The 19,724-nt window shown below is 43.9% G+C and overlaps 1 protein-coding gene across 1 annotated transcript in view; it reads right to left on the bottom strand.

Annotated features, from left to right (window-relative positions):
- Nucleotides 1–17,492, bottom strand: part of LOC136880915 (uncharacterized) — a 293,114-nt gene extending 275,622 nt beyond the window's left edge. Inside the window, exons 1-2 of the mRNA XM_068229178.1 lie at nucleotides 17,427–17,492; nucleotides 15,453–15,586 (exon numbers count right to left, since the gene is read on the bottom strand). Coding sequence (XP_068085279.1) covers nucleotides 15,453–15,586; nucleotides 17,427–17,492 — 200 coding nt within the window. The remainder of the gene's footprint in view (nucleotides 1–15,452; nucleotides 15,587–17,426) is intronic.
- Nucleotides 17,493–19,724: the final 2,232 nt, after the last annotated feature.

The following is a 19,724-nucleotide window of genomic DNA, read 5'->3' as shown; positions in this document are numbered from 1 at the left end:
TGCTTCATTTAGAAAGTTTCGTTATTGTACATACAGTAAAAGTTGATATAAAAATTATTTAAAATATCCAAATTTTGAAGCTTGTTTCCTGTACCAATCCCCTTAAGAAAATGGAAATTGCAACACCACGAAGGCATTAGTTGTTTGTGTTGATTTTCAAGATATGGAACGATGCCAGGTAGGTATGTAAACGATCAAAGTTTCAGACCCATTGGATTGTTGCTACAGGCCTCCCCACGTGATTGGACGCGAAGGAATCAACTCCAGTATACGGACTCTGGTGTAGCGTAGTTGACTTGCAGTCTGTGCAGTGAAGTGTTCCCCGTCGAACATGCGTCAACGACAGAGAAGAGCAGGTTATCAACAACTGTCGCCGTTTGAGAGGGTTCAGATAATTGGGCTGTGTGAGGCAGAATTATCGCTAAGGACTGTCGCTGCACGTGTTGGCCGACAGGCATCTTACGGTACAACGTGTATGGCAGCAGTGGTCAAATGAAGGTATCCACAGGCCCAGCGTGAGAGACAACTGTGAGAGAGGATCGCCGCATCATTCGGATGGCCCGGATGGAACCCCATTCGACAGCAGCGCAAATTCTAGCAGCTGTGGCACCCCACGTTACACAACAAACAGATGGTAATCGCCTGCGTGCAGCTGGCTTACGAGCCCGTGTCCCTGCAGAAGGTGTTCCATTGACCCCACAAAAGCGACGTGTAAGGCTGGCCTGGTGTCGAGAAAGATCGAGGTGGGTCGACGAATGGCATAGGGTGGTCTTTAGTGATGAATCGCGCTTCTGTCTTGCCCGCAGTGATCGCCGGAATCGTGTGCGCCGACGTACCGGGGAGAGGGGCCGCCCAGATCTTATTGTCGAGAGGCACACAGGGCCAACACCAACCATTATGGTCTGGGGAGCTATTGGCTTTAATGTAAAATCACAATTAGTGCTTGGTGAGGGCACTATGACTGCTCGATAGTACGTTGATAGGGTACTCAATCCAGTGGTTGTCCCTATAATGGCGAACATTGGTAATGGGATGTTTCAGCAGGACAATGCTCGGGTTCACACTGCACGCATCTCCAGAGAAGCTCTCCACGACCTCACAACCTTAGAATGGCCCGCTAGATCCCCGAACCTCAGTCCTATTGAGCATGTGTTGGACATGATCGATCGACAACTGGCCAACCGTCCTCAGCCACTCACAACTCTGGAACAACTGACCCGTGTAGTGCAGCAAGCATGGGCCACAATTCCTCAGGAAACGATCCAGGGCCTTATTGACTCAATGCTTCGACGAATTCATCAATGTATTGCAGCTCGTGGTGGGCATATCCTGTATTGATTGTTGCCCAAACTTGCGGTCAGAGGGACCTAAAAGTGTAATCATCGAATCACAACCGAACACTCGTCCTGCATGTTCAATTGCAGAAACGTAGCTCCACACGTTCTGGGTGTTGCAATTTCAATTTTCTTCAGTGTAGCTTATGCGCCGACCAAATACGTTTACAACAAAAAGTCCATATCCTTGAACAAAACTCAAACATTATTGGACTGTCTCTTGCTATGAACAACAGAGGCCTGATATAAAAATTAGAAATTAAAGAAACAAAGAAAGAAAGAAACAAACAAACAAAATCTTACGTAAAATTTTTGTCGCTATTAAAGATAAAAATGAATATAGACGTCTGCATAGCCATGAGCTCTATACTCATTTGGAAGAGATCTTCGATGTCATGCGCAGAAGGAAAATTTCATTTTATTGCCACTTGCAAAGAATGAAACTCAAACGATCCTCTAACCAGATTTTTATATATTTTAAAGATAACTTTGTTCAAGGAGGTGGAAAGCGACCTACAGGAGATGGGGATCACTTAGAACGCAACCCACTCAGGAGGAAACTAAAAGACAATCAAGGTCTTCAAGAAAGGCCAAAGTTGAAGACGGGAAAGATGTAGACGGAGGAAAGGAAAGAGCAACACTGGCGACGAATGAAGGAGTACTGGGCAAAGATCATAGCCCGGAGAAGACAGCTGAAATAATTTGGTTCTTTGTTGGCCGATAAGAACATAATAATAATAATAATTGTACCGGGCGGTACACCTCTACACCGTTTATTTAAAAGTTGCGCCAGTTGAAACTCCTCTTCTGGAGGAAGGTTGAACTTTATCTATTCTATTAATTCTCTACTTTCTCAGAAGATGTCACCACGTGGAAAATTTTGAGTTTTTGAACTGTGTCACTTTTGATGTGTTTTTGTTTCGCTTGAAGTAAGAAGTGTGAACTTTCTCTTCTAGAGGACACTACTGAAGATCAACAATAGCGCACCCTAGTGCGGAGTCAAAGAACTATTTTGTTGGAGAAATTTTTATTTCAAAAGTTTGTTTCTTGTTAAATTTCTTTCTGTTATTGTTTAAGTTGGCTGTATACCCCTCTTTTTCCCCTTGTTTTAGATTTATCCAATCCCGAATTTCTTTTAGTAATTTCTGACCAATCTGGTGTATCTTCCCCCAACTGGTATCTGTTGCGGGTCCTATCCAATAAAAACATTGTGGGCGGGTGTTTTCATTCCCCTAACGCCTAGAAACTTCCGCGAGAGTATATAAACTGCTGATTTTGGGGTCTCCGGGCCACTTCTGTTCCATCTTTCAGTGTATTAAGTACATAGCAGGAGGCGGGAAGCGCCTCTTTCTTCTTCAGCCGTTCAACACCAGGTAATGGCCTATTAATAACTTCTTTTCTTGCTAGGTCGGCAGTTTAACACTCGCGGCGGGTTCGAAGCATTTCCATCATGTAACCTTTTCCTAAAATGTAATTACTCTTTTCATCTTTTTCTTGTAAAGCTACATATTGGGATAGAGAGTGCTAACCCTCTCGAGCTCCCACTCACATTTGTTTTGAGGTGAACTTATTTTCTCAAACTATTCTTCGTTTATGTAATGTAAAGTGTTCTTCTCTAAGTCACCTCTGTAGTATGGGATTAGCCCTTGCGTTAGTGGCCCAGAGCCAGATTAGGTTTTAAAAACAAAGTGTATTAGGAGTGCAAGTTCGCCTCCTCTCAAATTGTTATTTTAGAGGTCATGTAATCAACCTTCTTTTCATGTAATAGACCTCCGTAGGTTGGGTATTTTACCCCTGTGAATACGTCCTTAGAGGACAGCTTGAAGGTAGAGTTTGGTGTGGCCTTGTGATAGGCTTACAATTTTGAGAGCGGATCGCTCTTTGAAATTTGTTTCTGTATGCCTCGTGCAGGCTTTATGTGTAATGTTTGGAGCCAGTGCTCCTGGGCATGAATGGGGTTTTCTGCCCCTTGGCTAATTTTTTTTTTTGGAGTAAGGCGGGGCTGATTGCCCAAGAGTTATGAAGTAAGGGCACTGAGCCCGAATCCAGTAATATTGTACCTCCTTTTTTGCTACTCTGTACCTGTTATGATTGTTATCTCTTGTTTTTGAAAAGAAAATATAACCTAGTTAAATTTTAAATTAATTTTACATTGCACGTTAATTTCGTAGCTTGAAACCCATTCACACCCGCACCTTCTTTCACCTCTACCTACCACGGATATCTCCGTAACAAGTGGTAGCAGAGCGTGGTTGAATGGGTCTCAATTTAGCCCCTTTTGACGGCTAAACATTGCTTTGATTCGAACTCTAATAATTCTCTCAGTTGCTGGAATTTTTTGAGTTTTTCAAAATTGTTCTGTCATCATGCCCGGCCCTCGCGATGTTCTCCTCCTTAACTACTTGCGCAAAGAGGAGTTGATATACGAGTTAACTATCAGAAATGTGCAATCTGGAGGCACGGTTGCAATCGACACCAACAAGCTTAGAGAGTCCCTTGATTTGCCCATTTCCATCCCCAATTTGGGAGAGAAAGAAATTGATGACTCTCTTTCCACGATCGTCGAGAATATTACTGGGCTAGCATCTGTAGTCAGCTTTTTTGATGAAAACGATCCGTCTCCTAATCAAATTAAGCGTGTGCAAGGCAGGCTGTATCACTTTGCAAATAGAGTTAATGATCTGTTGTCTCTAAAGGTGAATGACGTTCAGAGGAAGGACGCTAATACGCTCCTTGAAATTATTTCTGAATTGTCTAATAAGGTCACTCAATTGCTAACCGGCGAAGTTCCTCCCAAAACTGATCAACCCGCCACGGTGAATGTAGGTAACGAGGAAGAGCCTCCTCAGGGAGAAGTCAATAGGATAACCGTTGCTGCTCAAACTATCTCTGCCCCATCGAACAACGAATCTGAACGCCGTGCGTCATTGGGTAACATCCGCTCTGAATTAACTTCTTTGCCATTGAAACCTTTAACGACTATGTCACCTGGGTTCAGTAGCTTGCCTCATCCATTGGCAATGTTGCTTAGAGGTATCTCTAAGTTTTCCGTCAACACCACCAGTGATGTAATTTCATTTTTAAGATTTCTAGTGGAATTTCAGGATCATGCTCTTGTTTTTTCTCTTTCGCCATGTCAAATTTTGCAAATTATCTATCCGTATGCTATTGGTATTCTCTCTGATAAAATCGTAAGAGCCATTGCCGAGCAATCATCTATTGAGGATTTCCATGCCCATTTGCTAGCTAACTTCATCCCGGCTAGGGCCAGGTCCTCCCTGATTCAGAAGTACTATTACCGTGTACAGCGCTTGGATGAAAACTTGGCTGATTTCATTCAAGATATCAAATTCTACACTAGGGTGTTTGCTCTGCACTTTCCTGAAGATCAGATTGTGCAGGCTATTGTAGAAGGTATTTCGCCATCCTACAGGTCATATTTGTGTTTCGCGGCGTGTCCGCAAACCTTCTCTGAACTTGAAGCATTGGCCGTCTCAGCGGAAGGAGTTAGATACGCCGATTCTTTGCGTGTCGCGAAAGAACCCCGCCTTCCTTTAGTAACACTCGGCCTCCACCTCGCCGACCAGTCAATCCCCGTAAATGTTATGCTTGCGGGTCGCCTGACCATCTGCGGAATAAGTGTCCTCTGATCAAGTCAAGTGGGACAAGGAATGGAGCAGGGTCATCACAAGGCTGTTTTAAGTGTGGGGCCTTCTCACATATCGCCAAGAATTGCCCAAACTCAAATAGCACCCCCTCCTGCTCAACTTCTGGTGCAAATTCCAGCTATTCCAATAATAAAAAGTGACTAGTGGCGTCGGCTGAGCCGACTAATCCATCTTCCCGAGACTTAGCCCCTAGTAAACAGGTTGTAAATGCAGAGAACGACCAGCCTTCAAATTCATCTTTTGAATGCCCTAAAGAGTGTCTTAGGATTGCGGCGGATACCCCCGCACCTGTTCCTTTTCTTAAGATTGAGTTAAATAACGAGCCTATAACAGCTCTCTTAGATTCAGGCAGTGTTTGTTCCATTATTTCGGCTGATTGGTATTCTAAATTGAAATCTGTTTGTAAACTCCCTGACTATGACTCATCTCCTGTCAAATATGTTTCGGCTAATTCATCTCCATTAGAAATTCTAGGTTCCTTACATGTCAAAATTCGGGTTTTTAAATTTACATGGAAGATCAAATTGTTTGTGGCCAATCGTTTGTCTTGCCCCATCATATTGGGAGCGGACTTCATTTCTCACACTGGTCTTGTGCTCGATCTCCAGAGTAGGTCGTGCACATTCAAATTTGCGTCCAATTGTAGAATTCCCTTGTTAAAGTGTAATTCTGTATCATGTTCATCTATTTCGCCTACCCAGGATGAGATGTTGTTAGACCTTAGACATCTACCTGAGGAGCAGGCTGATAGTATTCGGAAACTGTGTCAGTCGTTTCCCGAGGTGTTCTCTGATACTCTTGGTGTTACTGACCTTATTGAATACAAAATTGAGGTCACGGATTCGATTCCTGTCCGTTTTCCACCGTATAGGCTATCTCCACCTAAAATGAAGGCTCTGAAAGAAATCATCGATCAGATGTTGAAGGATGGTATTATTAGGCCCTCTAAGTCAGCGTATTCTTCGCCTATTTTTCTAGTCCCGAAACCCCAAGGAGGCTTCAGGCCTGTCATTGATTACAGGGCTCTCAATCGGAAGGTGGTGTTGCAATCTGTGCCCCTTCCCGACCTTCATTCTTGCTTTTCATGGTTTCGTAAGGCCAAGTTCTTCACCATCTTGGACTTGAATCAGGCCTATAATCAAATTCCCCTTGCCGAAGAGTCTAAACATCTTACAGCGTTTGCCACGGACTGGAACTTATACGAATACAACCGCGTGCCTTTCGGGCTCCCCACGGGGGCAGCTGTGCTCACTAGGCTACTAGATAGGGTCTTTTCCGACATCAAATTTGAGTACTTATATCACTACTTGGATGATGTCGTCGTATTTTCCGAAACCTTTGAAGAACATCTAGATCATTTGCGAGAAGTTCTGAATCGCCTTCGTAAGGCTGGGTTAACTGTCAAGTTGTCCAAGGTTGCCTTTGCTAAGCCCTCTATGTCATTCCTAGGGCATATTGTGTCACCCGATGGGGTAGCTGTCGATCGTTCTAGAACACAGGCCATCCGTGATTTTAAACCTCCTAAGGACATCAAAGGTATCGCTAGATTCATTGGTATGGTGAATTTCTTCAGGAAGTTTATTCCTAACTTCGCTAATAGAGCGGCGCCCTTAAACCTTCTTCGTAGGAAAGGCATCAAATTCGAGTGGGGACCTTCTCAACAAGCCGCTTTCGAAGATCTTAAATTAGCTCTCTGTAATGCCCCTGTACTTGCTATGCCTGATTTCTCGAAGAAATTCATCGTCCAAACGGACGCGTCGTCGTCAGCTGTAGCTGCAGTCATTCTTCAAGAGACTGAACTAGGGAGGCGTCCCATCGCCTATGCATCTAGGACTCTATCGGCTCAAGAAGCCAAGTATTCCATCTATGAGCTCGAAGGGTTGGCAGTCTTATTCGCCTTAGAAAAGTTCCGTCTCTATCTGGAACATGTCAAATTCGACCTGGAGACAGATAACCAAGCCTTAAGCTGGGTCTTAGGTAGACCGCGTCGTACTGGTCGTATAGCCCGTTGGGCCATCCGTATTTCCGCCTTCCAATTCGATGTCAGGCATATCAGAGGTACCGAAAATGTTGTGGCTGATGGACTCAGCCGTATGTTTTCAAACGAGGTCGAGACCCATGAACCGGTCGACAGTTCATCACCTTCCGAGTCCATACTATCCGAGGTTAATGCCATCCTAACAGATGCTCCCATGCTCTTTAGGGATATCGAGAAATACCAACGTGAAGATCCGACGCTGGGTCCGATAATGGAAACCCTTTCTTCTGGGGAACATGTCGTCCCTTATGTTCTGAGGAATGGTGTTCTATGTTGCCCTTCGAGGCATGATAAGATGATGAAAGTTGTTGTTCCAGCGGTTCTTGTACCTATGATCTTCAAATACTATCATGAGACCCCATTGGGGGGGCATCTTGGAATCTTTAAAACTCGTGAAAAGATTCGTGAAATGTTCATATGGAAAGGTATGGACGGTGAAATTCGGGAACTCGTAAAAGCTTGTAAATCTTGTTTGATCAGTAAACCCACCATGTCCACTAAAGTAGGCCTTTTGTCTTCTCATCAAGCGTCGCGCCCCATGGAACGCCTGTATATTGATTATGTGGGACCCTTCCCCCAGTCAAAGGGCAATGCCAACAAGTTCATCTTTGTGTGTGTAGATGGTTTTACAAGATTTTCCTGGTTATTTCCGACTAAGCTGGCTACCGCTCAGTCAACCATTACTTGCTTAAATTCTATTTTTGCTTCTTTTGGTCCGTGTCAATATATTGTATCTGATAATGCTAAGGCGTTCACATCAAATTTATTTCGTAAATTCTGTTTTGACTTGTCCATCTCTCATGTAACTACTTCTGCTTATTACCCTCAACCATCTCTGGCTGAACGGGTTAACCGTAATCTCAGGTCCGCACTCATTGCCTATCATCATGAAGATCCTTCCAGGTGGGACACGTCCCTGCATTGGTTAGCTTTTGCTTTGAATTCGGCGGTTCATGAATCACACAAATTTACTCCAGCTTCTTTGATGTTTAAGTTCGTTCCCAACACGCCGCTCTCTAACCTCTGGTCTCTGAATGACATTCTGCCCGAGACAATAGATCCGGACAACATTAAAGATCTTTGGAAGAAGGCTAAAGCTAATCTTAAAGTTTCTCATGAAAAGGTTAGGGAAAGGTATGATCGTGGACGGAGACCCACCACTTTGAAGGTAGGTGACCAGGTTATGGTCAAAAATTTTGTTCCCGCGGGCAAGCTTGCCCCCAGATTTCATGGGCCTTGTATCATTCTCGATTTTCTTACGCCGGTTACCTTATTGCTAAGTAATCCAGCCACCGAGAGGATATTTAGAGTTCACCTGTCCCAGGTGAAACCGGTGTAATTTCTGTGTTAACTTGCTTCATATTATTTTGAAAGGATATGAAGGTTATATTTTTTTTTTTGAGTTTCACTTTTAAGGCATTCTGCCCCTTCTGTAATATTTTGGTTTTAGATGTAAGCCTTGTGTAAAACCTGCCCCGACCCGTTAAACTGCCATCCTGTTCTTGCCACGGCCATTACCACGCTCCCGTCTCCTGCTCCACCTTACACTGTGGCTTCATAATAGTAAATGCCATGGATATCTACACGCCGCTGGCCCCTCAACCTCTCCACAAGCCTGTACCCTCAAAGAAAATGATTGTCCAACACAATTCTGCCGCCTAGCTTTAATGTTTCAGCGCCCCCGCAGCCGCGCAGCGCCGTGCAGCGACTGGGGAGGGGGATGGGCCCCCTCCTCTCCAGCGAGGACGACATGTGCACGGCGAGCCGGAGCTCTCCTCCCGGCCAAGGCTGATGTGCGGCGCACGACCTGCTACATGCCCGCAGCCTGTATCTGTTCACCGCGGGCGCGGCGTACTTCAACACCTCTGCTCCCCTCATAGTGCGGGCGAGCGGTATCTCAGGGTACTTGAGGGGTCCGAGCGGCCTCCGTTGGACGCAAGCTGCAACGGCCGGTCTGGCCATCCGACTCAATCTACATCAACTACATGGACAGTCACCATAAGCAATAACTACACTTGGGAATTCAACAACAATATTTGGTGGACATTGCAAAATTTTTCTTCACCTTTAAGTATTAAAAGTTTATCTTCAGAAATTCAAATTCTACAAACATAAAGACTTTCATTCACCTGCAACAACAACATTTTGAAACTGAATTAAGAAATCTTGTAAATGCTTCTGCTATCTATCTTCGTATCAACATCATTACTTGGACTTTGTTTCAAACTGATTTCATGTGTCACCCCTGGAGGAACTTTTGGGGGGGGAGGTCTGTACCGGGCGGTACACCTCTACACCGTTTATTTAAAAGTTGCGCCAGTTGAAACTCCTCTTCTGGAGGAAGGTTGAACTTTATCTATTCTATTAATTCTCTACTTTCTCAGAAGATGTCACCACGTGGAAAATTTTGAGTTTTTGAACTGTGTCACTTTTGATGTGTTTTTGTTTCGCTTGAAGTAAGAAGTGTGAACTTTCTCTTCTAGAGGACACTACTGAAGATCAACAATAGCGCACCCTAGTGCGGAGTCAAAGAACTATTTTGTTGGAGAAATTTTTATTTCAAAAGTTTGTTTCTTGTTAAATTTCTTTCTGTTATTATTTAAGTTGGCTGTATACCCCTCTTTTTCCCCTTGTTTTAGATTTATCCAATCCCGAATTTCTTTTAGTAATTTCTGACCAATCTGGTGTATCTTCCCCCAACTGGTATCTGTTGCGGGGTCCTATCCAATAAAAACATTGTGGGCGGGTGTTTTCATTCCCCTAACGCCTAGAAACTTCCGCGAGAGTATATAAACTGCTGATTTTGGGGTCTCCGGGCCACTTCTGTTCCATCTTTCAGTGTATTAAGTACATAGCAGGAGGCGGGAAGCGCCTCTTTCTTCTTCAGCCGTTCAACACCAGGTAATGGCCTATTAATAACTTCTTTTCTTGCTAGGTCGGCAGTTTAACACTCGCGGCGGGTTCGAAGCATTTCCATCATGTAACCTTTTCCTAAAATGTAATTACTCTTTTCATCTTTTTCTTGTAAAGCTACATATTGGGATAGAGAGTGCTAACCCTCTCGAGCTCCCACTCACATTTGTTTTGAGGTGAACTTATTTTCTCAAACTATTCTTCGTTTATGTAATGTAAAGTGTTCTTCTCTAAGTCACCTCTGTAGTATGGGATTAGCCCTTGCGTTAGTGGCCCAGAGCCAGATTAGGTTTTAAAAACAAAGTGTATTAGGAGTGCAAGTTCGCCTCCTCTCAAATTGTTATTTTAGAGGTCATGTAATCAACCTTCTTTTCATGTAATAGACCTCCGTAGGTTGGGTATTTTACCCCTGTGAATACGTCCTTAGAGGACAGCTTGAAGGTAGAGTTTGGTGTGGCCTTGTGATAGGCTTACAATTTTGAGAGCGGATCGCTCTTTGAAATTTGTTTCTGTATGCCTCGTGCAGGCTTTATGTGTAATGTTTGGAGCCAGTGCTCCTGGGCATGAATGGGGTTTTCTGCCCCTTGGCTAATTTTTTTTTTTGGAGTAAGGCGGGGCTGATTGCCCAAGAGTTATGAAGTAAGGGCACTGAGCCCGAATCCAGTAATATTGTACCTCCTTTTTTGCTACTCTGTACCTGTTATGATTGTTATCTCTTGTTTTTGAAAAGAAAATATAACCTAGTTAAATTTTAAATTAATTTTACATTGCACGTTAATTTCGTAGCTTGAAACCCATTCACACCCGCACCTTCTTTCACCTCTACCTACCACGGATATCTCCGTAACAATAATAATAATAATAATAATAATAATAATAATAATAATAATAATAGTAATAATAATAATAATAATAATAATCCGGAATCAGCTACCGTTGCATGCTGCTCATTCTGACGTCATTTAGGCTGTGTCTGCAGAAATGTCGTCGTTAAGTTTTACTCCGTTAGGTGGCAGAGAAGACGAAAGTTTGTTAGGTGACGTAACGATGAGTCTTAAACTTTATGAGAAAGTGCAACGGGGCAACCATCCTCTATGTCACACCAATCAGAGAGAAAAACGGGAAGGGATCCGACAATTCGAAAAATGTAGGTATCGGCCAAAGACAATAATAATAGTGTTATTTGTGGTTAAACAGGAAGTGTGTAACCAGGGATATTTTACATACCGACATCGTACTACAAAGACTGCTGAATTAACTATGTCTGCGCACTGGAAAGTCATCAAGTAAGTAACTGAACTAACCATAAAACTTTTCCGGCCTCATCAGTTTAGACAGTGGCATAACATCATAAAATGAACAGTCACGTAAAAGTCAAGCTTGCCATTTTGAGGGGGAAGTCGTAAGAGATAGGAATAGGATTTCCGGAACAGGTTATGAGGCTGTGCTGTTAAATTATTGCTTGGCAAAGGCTTATTTTCGTTTCCAGATGGCTAACCACAATCTTAACAAATTGTTAAGGAAATCGGAGTCTGGAATACGTTAACTTGTCAAGCTGCAAACCAAGAGAAAGGCTGAAGCTCTTAGGGGGAGCGAATATGAGATTTAACACAGAATTTTGCACGTTAATGAACAATTTGCTCATTGACCTAATGAAGTATGACAAAGTTCAAAGAGGAGTTGTTGTAAGTCAATTTCTCTGAGGACGACATAGCACCTTGTTTAGCTCTGAGGGAACAAGCGCTAAATACTCGTAAATGTGTCAAACTGAGCATGGTAATTGTGTGAATAACTTAGCACGAAGTATACGAGTTCCATCTCCCTGCAGCAAAATTATTTCCTTCTTCTCGCATGTAGCCAAAGTTTGCTGTAGAAGGCAGCTGCCACGAGGCAAGGTAACGCAAAAAGCGTCCTGGCAGGCTGAAGGCGGTAATAACTTGACTAATGAGAAGAGTTTTTATGACGTCTGCCGTCACTGCAGCTCTAGAGGAGACGACGAAAGACGAGACAAGGGATGCAGTCAGTTGGTAATGAGAGAACGTTTAGTTTGTTCTTCAGCTTCAGGGAATATTGATACAAAAATAACTCATTTTTGCATTTCACTTGGAAATAAATTAAACAGTGTTTCATTCTAATATAAATATTTCAAAAAAATGTGTGTGACAATTTTGTATTTTATGTTCTAATAGGTATGGACAATGAAACTGCAAACCTTACGGTACATAAGGCACAGGGGTGTTACCATGAAAAACTCCCCCCTGTAGGTGGGGGTGGTAGAATAACACACACGGTATTCCCTGCTTGTCGTAGGAGGCAACTAAAAGGGGCCCAGGGGCTCTAAACTTTATGAGAAAGTGCAACGGGGCAACCATCCTCTATGTCACACCAATCAGAGAGAAAAACGGGAAGGGATCCGACAATTCGAAAAATGTAGGTATCGGCCAAAGACAATAATAATAGTGTTATTTGGCTTACGTCCCACTAACTATTTTTACGATTTTCGCAGACGCCAAGGTGTCGGATTTTAGTCCCGTAGGAGTTGTTTTACATGCCTGTAAATCTATCAACACGAGGCTGACGTATTCGAGCATTTTGAAATACCACCGGACTGAGCCAAGATCTAACCTGCCAAGTTAGGGTCAGAAGGCCAGCACCTCAACCGTCTGAGCCACCCAGCCCGGCTATCGGCCAAGGGCCACGAAGGGCGTGAAAATGAAAGACTCCCTACGCCTGGCAACCTAATACCGTAGGGGTCGGAAAAGAACAAGTGTAGACCAAGGGAGTCGGATAGGATAGATGAAGGTGAGGAGCCTGGCACAGGTAAATGGAAGTGGTGCCAGGACTCAGCTAAGGGTCCCGTGGTCGCGAGACCGCGCTCCCAAGTTAAGACCCCTTTGGCACATTTTATTACTATTAACAAATACATCGCAATACATCCCGGCGGCAATGGTCAATTACAGTAGTGTGATAATAAAGTTACGGCAGATGGTGGGGACAAGTCAGAGTCAAGGCCGTCTGAACTACGACAGCTAGTGGGGACAGATCAGAGTCAAGGCCGTCTGAACTACGACAGCTAGTGAGGACAGATCAGAGTCAAGGCCGTCTGAACTACGACAGCTAGTGAGGACAGATCAGAGTCAAGGTCATATGAACTACGACAGCTAGTAAGGACAGATCAGAGTCAAGGCCATATGAACTACGACAGCTAGTGAGGACAGATCAGAGTCAAGGCCATATGAACTACGACAGCTAGTGAGGACAGGTGAGAGTTAAGGTCGATGTGAATTGCAATGAACGCAGCCCAAAACCTGCCTTATCTAATGTACTATTCCTACGAATGAAATAAAAGTTGAGTATTAAAGTATATTTCAGTAAATAGTTTTTGCAGTATCTCGTTCTCCACGATGTTTGAACATTGTGTGTGATATTCTGGGCACTTCATACCACATTCATTTGTTAGTTTCTTCACGCTTTCGTGCTATCTCGACAGAACATGTTACAATGGATGTGCATGTGTGAATTTATACCTGCTACTGTGCAATGGTCAGCCTCGCCATTGCTGTATTCATTAGCAGTTGCCAGCGTGTAAAATGACGTGGAAAAAGAGAAAGGTAAAAGCAAACTTATGGTTGATATTGGGAAGACAGCCACAGGATGTGCATTCGGAACTTCACGAATCTAACAGTTGCACTTCCTCTTAAATCAACAATCACCACCACCACCACAGGAATGGGATATTTCATTTTAAAAGTCCTACATATATACATCGAGATTCAAGTCACAAACGCCTTGGAGAGAAGCCGGTGATTACGTCACACGACTACCATGCCCCTTTTTGGGAAAGTGGGGAAGATTATTATTATTATTATTATTATTATTATTATTATTATTATTATTATTATTATTATTATCCGGCTCCTTGTATGAATGGTCAGCATAGTGGCCTTCATTTCATAGGGACCAGAGTTCGATTCCCATCGACCGCGGATTTCAAGCGCGTGTACTTAATGCCTCTGGGTATAAGTGTGCGTCTTAATACGCACCTTCACATGAACACAACACACTACAAACCAGTACAGAAACACGTAGTCGGGGCTATATCTCTTCACGTAGGGGTGGCGTCAGGAAACATATCCGCTTTAAAAAGTAGGCTGCTGCATCCGGGAGATAGAGGGTTCGAGCCCCACTGTCGGCAGCCCTGAAGATGATTTTCCGCGGTTTCCCATTTTCACAGCAGGAAAATGCTGAGGCTGTACTTTCATGAAGGCCACGGCCGCTTCCTTCCCACTCCTAGGCCTTTCCTGTTCAGTCTTCGTCATAAGACCTATCTTTGTCGGCGCGACGTAAAACAACTTGAAAGAAAAGTAGGCTGAATCCATACAAAGAGCAGGTCCCATGTAACAGGAATAATGCTATGACGATTATTATTATTATTATTATTATTATTATTATTATTATTATTATCTGCCCGTATCGGCCTACTAAGGACCTCTTCTCTGAGCTTTGATTCCTGCCCGGTGCTCCTACATTCGTCGCCGGTGTTGCTCGTTTTTTTCGTCCGTCCAGGTCTCCCTCGTCTTCAAATTTGGCCTTTCTTGAAAACCCTGGTGGTCTTTTAGTCTCCTCCTACCTGGCGAGTTGGCCGTGCGGTTAGGGGCGCAGCTGTGAGCTTACATCCGGGACACAGTGGGTCCGAACCCCACTGTCGGCAGCGCTGGAAACGGTTTTCCGTGGTTTCTCAACTTCACAGCAGGAAATTGCCTGGGCTGTACATTAATTAAGGCCACGGCTGCTTCCTTCGCACTCCTAGTTCTTTCCTATTCCAAAAGACTTATCTGTGTCGGTGCGACGTAAAGCAAATTTTTAAAAAGTTTCCAGCTGAGTGGGTAGTGTTCTTGTAGTGTATATCTTAATAAGCGATACCCATCTCCTGTAGGTCCCTTTCCACCTCGTTGAACCAACTTTGCTGGGTCTTCTTGTCTTTAAAATAGGTAAAGATCTGATTCGATAATCGTGTGTGTTTCATTCTGAGCAAGTGGCCATAAAATATACTTCTTCTTCTCCGCATGACATCAGAGATCTCCTGGACATGAGTTTATGCCGACATCTATATTCACCAATGTCTTTAATTGGGCCAAGAACTTTGCTTGGTTGTGGATTGTATCCATAATGGTATTCCGTAAGACAGGGTAGGTAGAATAGTTCCTTTATATATCATCTTCATAAAGTCAGGGCGAAGTCCTCAATATATTTTGGCAGACTCTTCCAATTTTTCTATTAAGCCTTTTTTGCTCGTATCAAGGCATTCCGCTGCATACGTAGCCTCTGGTCTTATGACAGTGCAATCATGTCTAAGTTTTGTGTTCGGGGATATGGACTTTCAGTTGTAAATATCTTTGGTCAGCTGATAAGCCATTTCCATTTTATTTATGCGCGACGCGAAAGCATCTTTTTCAGATATGTTTGGTTCTATCCACTCGCCAAGGTATTTAAACTTACCTGTCTGCTTGATTGCCCTCTTGTTTACTTTTAGCTCTCTTGGTGCTGGCTTTATGCTGGTTATAAAATACGTTTTCTGCAGTGAGATCTTTGCGGCTGTGTCTTGAGGTTAATAATTTGCTTTGTAGTAATGTCTAAAAAAATCAGAGAAAATTGCTAAATCATCTGCAAAAAATAGGTAGTCAATTAAAAGGTGTATGTTCTTGTAACCCAATCTCACATCATTTCGGAGCCCATCGTTGTTAATTCCATTGCGCCCCTCACGCATTATTTTTCAAGGTCGCAGTTGAAGAGCAGGGGCGATAGCCCATCTCCCTGCCTAACTCATGTCTTTATCTTGAAAAATGTTAAGTTTCTCCTCTGAACTTTACTCTAGAGGTTGTGTTAGCTAGGGTGCGTTCGATGATTGCGCTGGGTTTGTCATCCAAGCCAAATTCCTTTAGGACTTGAATAGATTTCAGATTCATAATTTCCTGAATCCTACTTGGTACTCTCCCCGTTGTGGACCAATCTGTCCTAATCTGCAGAGCTTTTGAGGTCAACACATAGCAGAAGTGGTTGAAGCTATGCACTGTACTCCAAGGAGCTACCTGAAGTGAACGCGTTTAGAAGAAATTCTCTATGTTCTGTCACACATTACATTCGTCTGCGTACTCTTGGCTTTGAACTTTCCATTATACCATACGTAAACAGCGCGCCGGTTGGGATATCACGGAAGGCACTCATTAATTTAGCGGCGCGCATCGTCACTCATTTGTCACGTTCCTAGCTGACGTCACGTCATATTGACATGCATTGTCGATAAAGTTCATTAATTTAAAACATAGGTTCATTTTACGAATATACTCCTCCCCTGGCGACAAAAACGGGATGAACTATTAAATATGTCCACACTCGGCCATATACGCAATCCCCAATATCAGGTTTGGGATTCAGTGATAAATGTGGTTTTAATCGGTTCTTCAATGTAGAACCTAATTTGGAGGGGTGTGGATCGCGTAATTACACTGAAATTCAGAATGTGTAGCAAAATATATAGGAAATGATGTTAGAAACATATTGTACGTGAAGTTAATTTTATGAATATCTTTTTTTTTGGCGAGGGGCTTTATGTCGCACCGACACAGATAGGTCTTATGGCGACGATGGGAGAGGAAAGGCCTAGGAGTTGGAAGGAAGCGGCCGTGGCCTTAATTAAGGTACAGCCCCAGCATTTGCCTGGTGTGAAAATGGGAAACCACGGAAAACCATTTTCAGGGCTGCCGATAGTGGGATGCGAACCTACTATCTCCCGGATGCAAGCTCACAGCCGCGCCTCTACGCGCACGGCCAACTCGCCCGGTATGAATATCTTTCTTTCTTAATCTGTTTACCCTCCAGGGTTGGTTTTTCCCTCGGAATTAGCGACGGGTCTCGCCTCTACCACCTCAAGGGCAGTGTCCTGGAGCGTGAGCCATTGGGTTGGGGATACAACCGGGGAGAATGACCAGTACCTCGCCCAGGCGGTCTCACCTGCTATGCTGAACAGGGGCCTTGGTGGGGGATGGGCATATTTTAAGGGACAGGCAAGGAAGAGGGAAGGAAGCGGCCGTGGCCTTAAGTTAGGTACCATCTCGGCATTTGCCTGGAGGAGAAGTGGGATACCTCGGTAAACCACTTCCACGATGGTTGAGGTGGGAATCGAACCCACCTCTACTCAGTTGACCTTCCGAGGCTGAGTGGACCCCGTTCCAGCCCTCGTACCACTTTTCAAATTTCGTGGCAGAGCCGGCAATCGCACCTGGGCCTCCGGGGGTGGCAGCTAATCACACTAACCACTACACTACAGAGGCGGACTCATTTTATGAATATATGGAAGGGAAATATCCGGCGGATTGCATTACCGCAAATGCTTCATCAGAGAATACTATTAATTTCGGATCAAGTACCCCAACATCAACACCCCTTAAAACCCAGTGACAGAAATCTACTTACCTTGCTCTCATTACTCTTCAACAACAGCGAGTGATACTGTATGATTTCACTGTTGTCCGGCTCCATGGCTAAATGGTTAGCGTGATGGCCTTTGGTCACAGGGGTCCCGGGTTCGATTCCCGGCAGGCTCGGGAATTTTAAACATCATTGGTTAATTTCGCTGGCACGGGGGCTGGGTGTATGTGTAGTCTTCATCATCATTTCATCCTCATCATGACGCGCAGGTCACCTACAGGTGTCAAATCAAAAGACGTGCACCTGGAGAGCCGAACTTGTCCTCGGACACTCCCGGCACTAAAAGCCATACGCCATTTCATTTATTTCACTGTTAACGTTTTTATAGCTCGCCACGGAGGTAATTGAAATGTGTGTTTTCTGCGAAAGATTTTAGAGCGATTTTGTAGGAGTAGTTCTAATTTTTCCCCTACCTCGCATAATTTCTCCTCAGTAAGCTTTCCTACTCTTCGCTTTCTATCGAGAATCGAAGCTGTGCTTCTAAATTTGTTCACAAGTCTTCTTACAGTATCTCTGCCTCGAATGTTCGCACCTGAGAATTTTCCCATATACCGCCTTCTAACTTCTCTACAGGAATATGTCAACACATATGTGTCGTACATGAAAACCTTTTGTTCTAATGTGTACGCAGTTTGAGGCATTATTGAAACAGTAGGCTTTAACACTTAGCAATAACACGCCATACACGTACAACTTATAACTTAAAATAGGCTGTCTGTTAGGTCATCAGCCCAGAGGCTGGTTGGATCCTCAAATAGCACCATCAAAGGCTATGCAGTTATAGGGAAAATGCAAAAACCAATGGCAGAGCCCAAATGAGGCATACTAAGCAAGATGACGAGTGAGGTAGTTTTTCATTGCTTTCCTCACTGGACCAGTGCTATTGTAGCACAGTTAACCCTATGAGCAACACCTTTCATAACACTCAGACACACTGAAAGTGCTCTGAATGTCATTAATCAGCACCACTCATACCCCAGCAGCTTCCATATTGTCACAACCATGGATGAGACTGGGACTTCGGTGGAAGCTACACTTTGCTCTGGCCCGTGCCAAGAGCCGGGTACAAAAATACTGCATCCATCAAGAAATGGCAACAGGCGGTAAAATAGGCTATTAACGAAATAACTCAGTCAACTTCACTCGGCAAATCTCACGTCGCAACGATCTCAGCTCCGCGTTGCCGAGTGCTCGTCTGACCTTCAGCTCGCCCTCCTACCTGCTACCGGCCGGCCCCAGTTGGCGTTAGGCCTCGGGAGACCATGCGGCCAGCATTTACAGAGTGAGCATACAACCATGGTACATACATTTCGTGGTTGAAAAGAAAAGCCATATCTTATAAATTAATATTACAGTCTGACAGATATTAGCAAATTACAGCGCATAATTGTGGAGTAAGGTTTGACAACAGGATGGCAACTGAAGTTGGCAGTGGGGTATGTAACTGCACCAAAGAAGAGCACAGAAGGTTCTATTGTTGGGAGTACTTCTTACAGGGCAGTATGATGTGGATCTACTTTTTTTTCAATTAGCTTTACGTCGCACCGACACATATTTTTTATAGCGACTATGGGACAGGAAAGGCCTAGGAATGGTAAGGAAGCGGCTGTGGCCTTAATTAAGGTACAACCCGAGCATTTGCCTGGTGATAAAATGGTAAACCACGGAAAACCATCTTCAGCGCTGCCGACAGGGGGTTCGAACCCACTATCTCCCGATTACTAGATACTGGCTTCACTTAAGCGACTGCAGCTATCGAGCTCGGTATGATGTGGTTTAGGTCGACTATTACTCCAGGGTCTTCTGGGCAGTGGGGGTTGTCAAAGACCTTCATCCTGTGAAGATGGCTTAGATATCATCCATGCCCCAGACGCATTCTAATTAAAGATGAAAGGTGTCTGCGGGTTAGTTTTAATTCCTTGAACCATATTTGCGTTGGTATGGTGGGCTGAATTTTAGAATAGTGCTTTTCTCTTGTAAGCTGTGACATTTTCCAGTACTCGGACCAATCCTTGTAGACCTGTTGTTTGATTATGGGCAGGAAATAAGAATATGTTAACTGGTCTACTATCTCGTTCATCATTATACCAGCGTGGCCTTTAATCCATAGGAGATGCACTTCCTGAGCTGCTTCCTGTGCGGAATAGATTAAGTTCAAAATATATAATATATACTGACGTGTGGACAGGTCCCAACGAGAATTTTGTAACGTTTAAAGGGCACGTTATGAGTCAGAAAGTATTAGAATTTTGCGGAAGTGACGAATTCCAGACCTAATGGCTG

Source organism: Anabrus simplex, chromosome 9, assembly GCF_040414725.1.
Source record: "Anabrus simplex isolate iqAnaSimp1 chromosome 9, ASM4041472v1, whole genome shotgun sequence".
Classification (NCBI taxonomy): Eukaryota; Metazoa; Arthropoda; class Insecta; order Orthoptera; family Tettigoniidae; genus Anabrus; species Anabrus simplex.
Note: the sequence above shows the minus strand (reverse complement) of the source record. Positions and strands in the feature narration are given on the sequence as shown.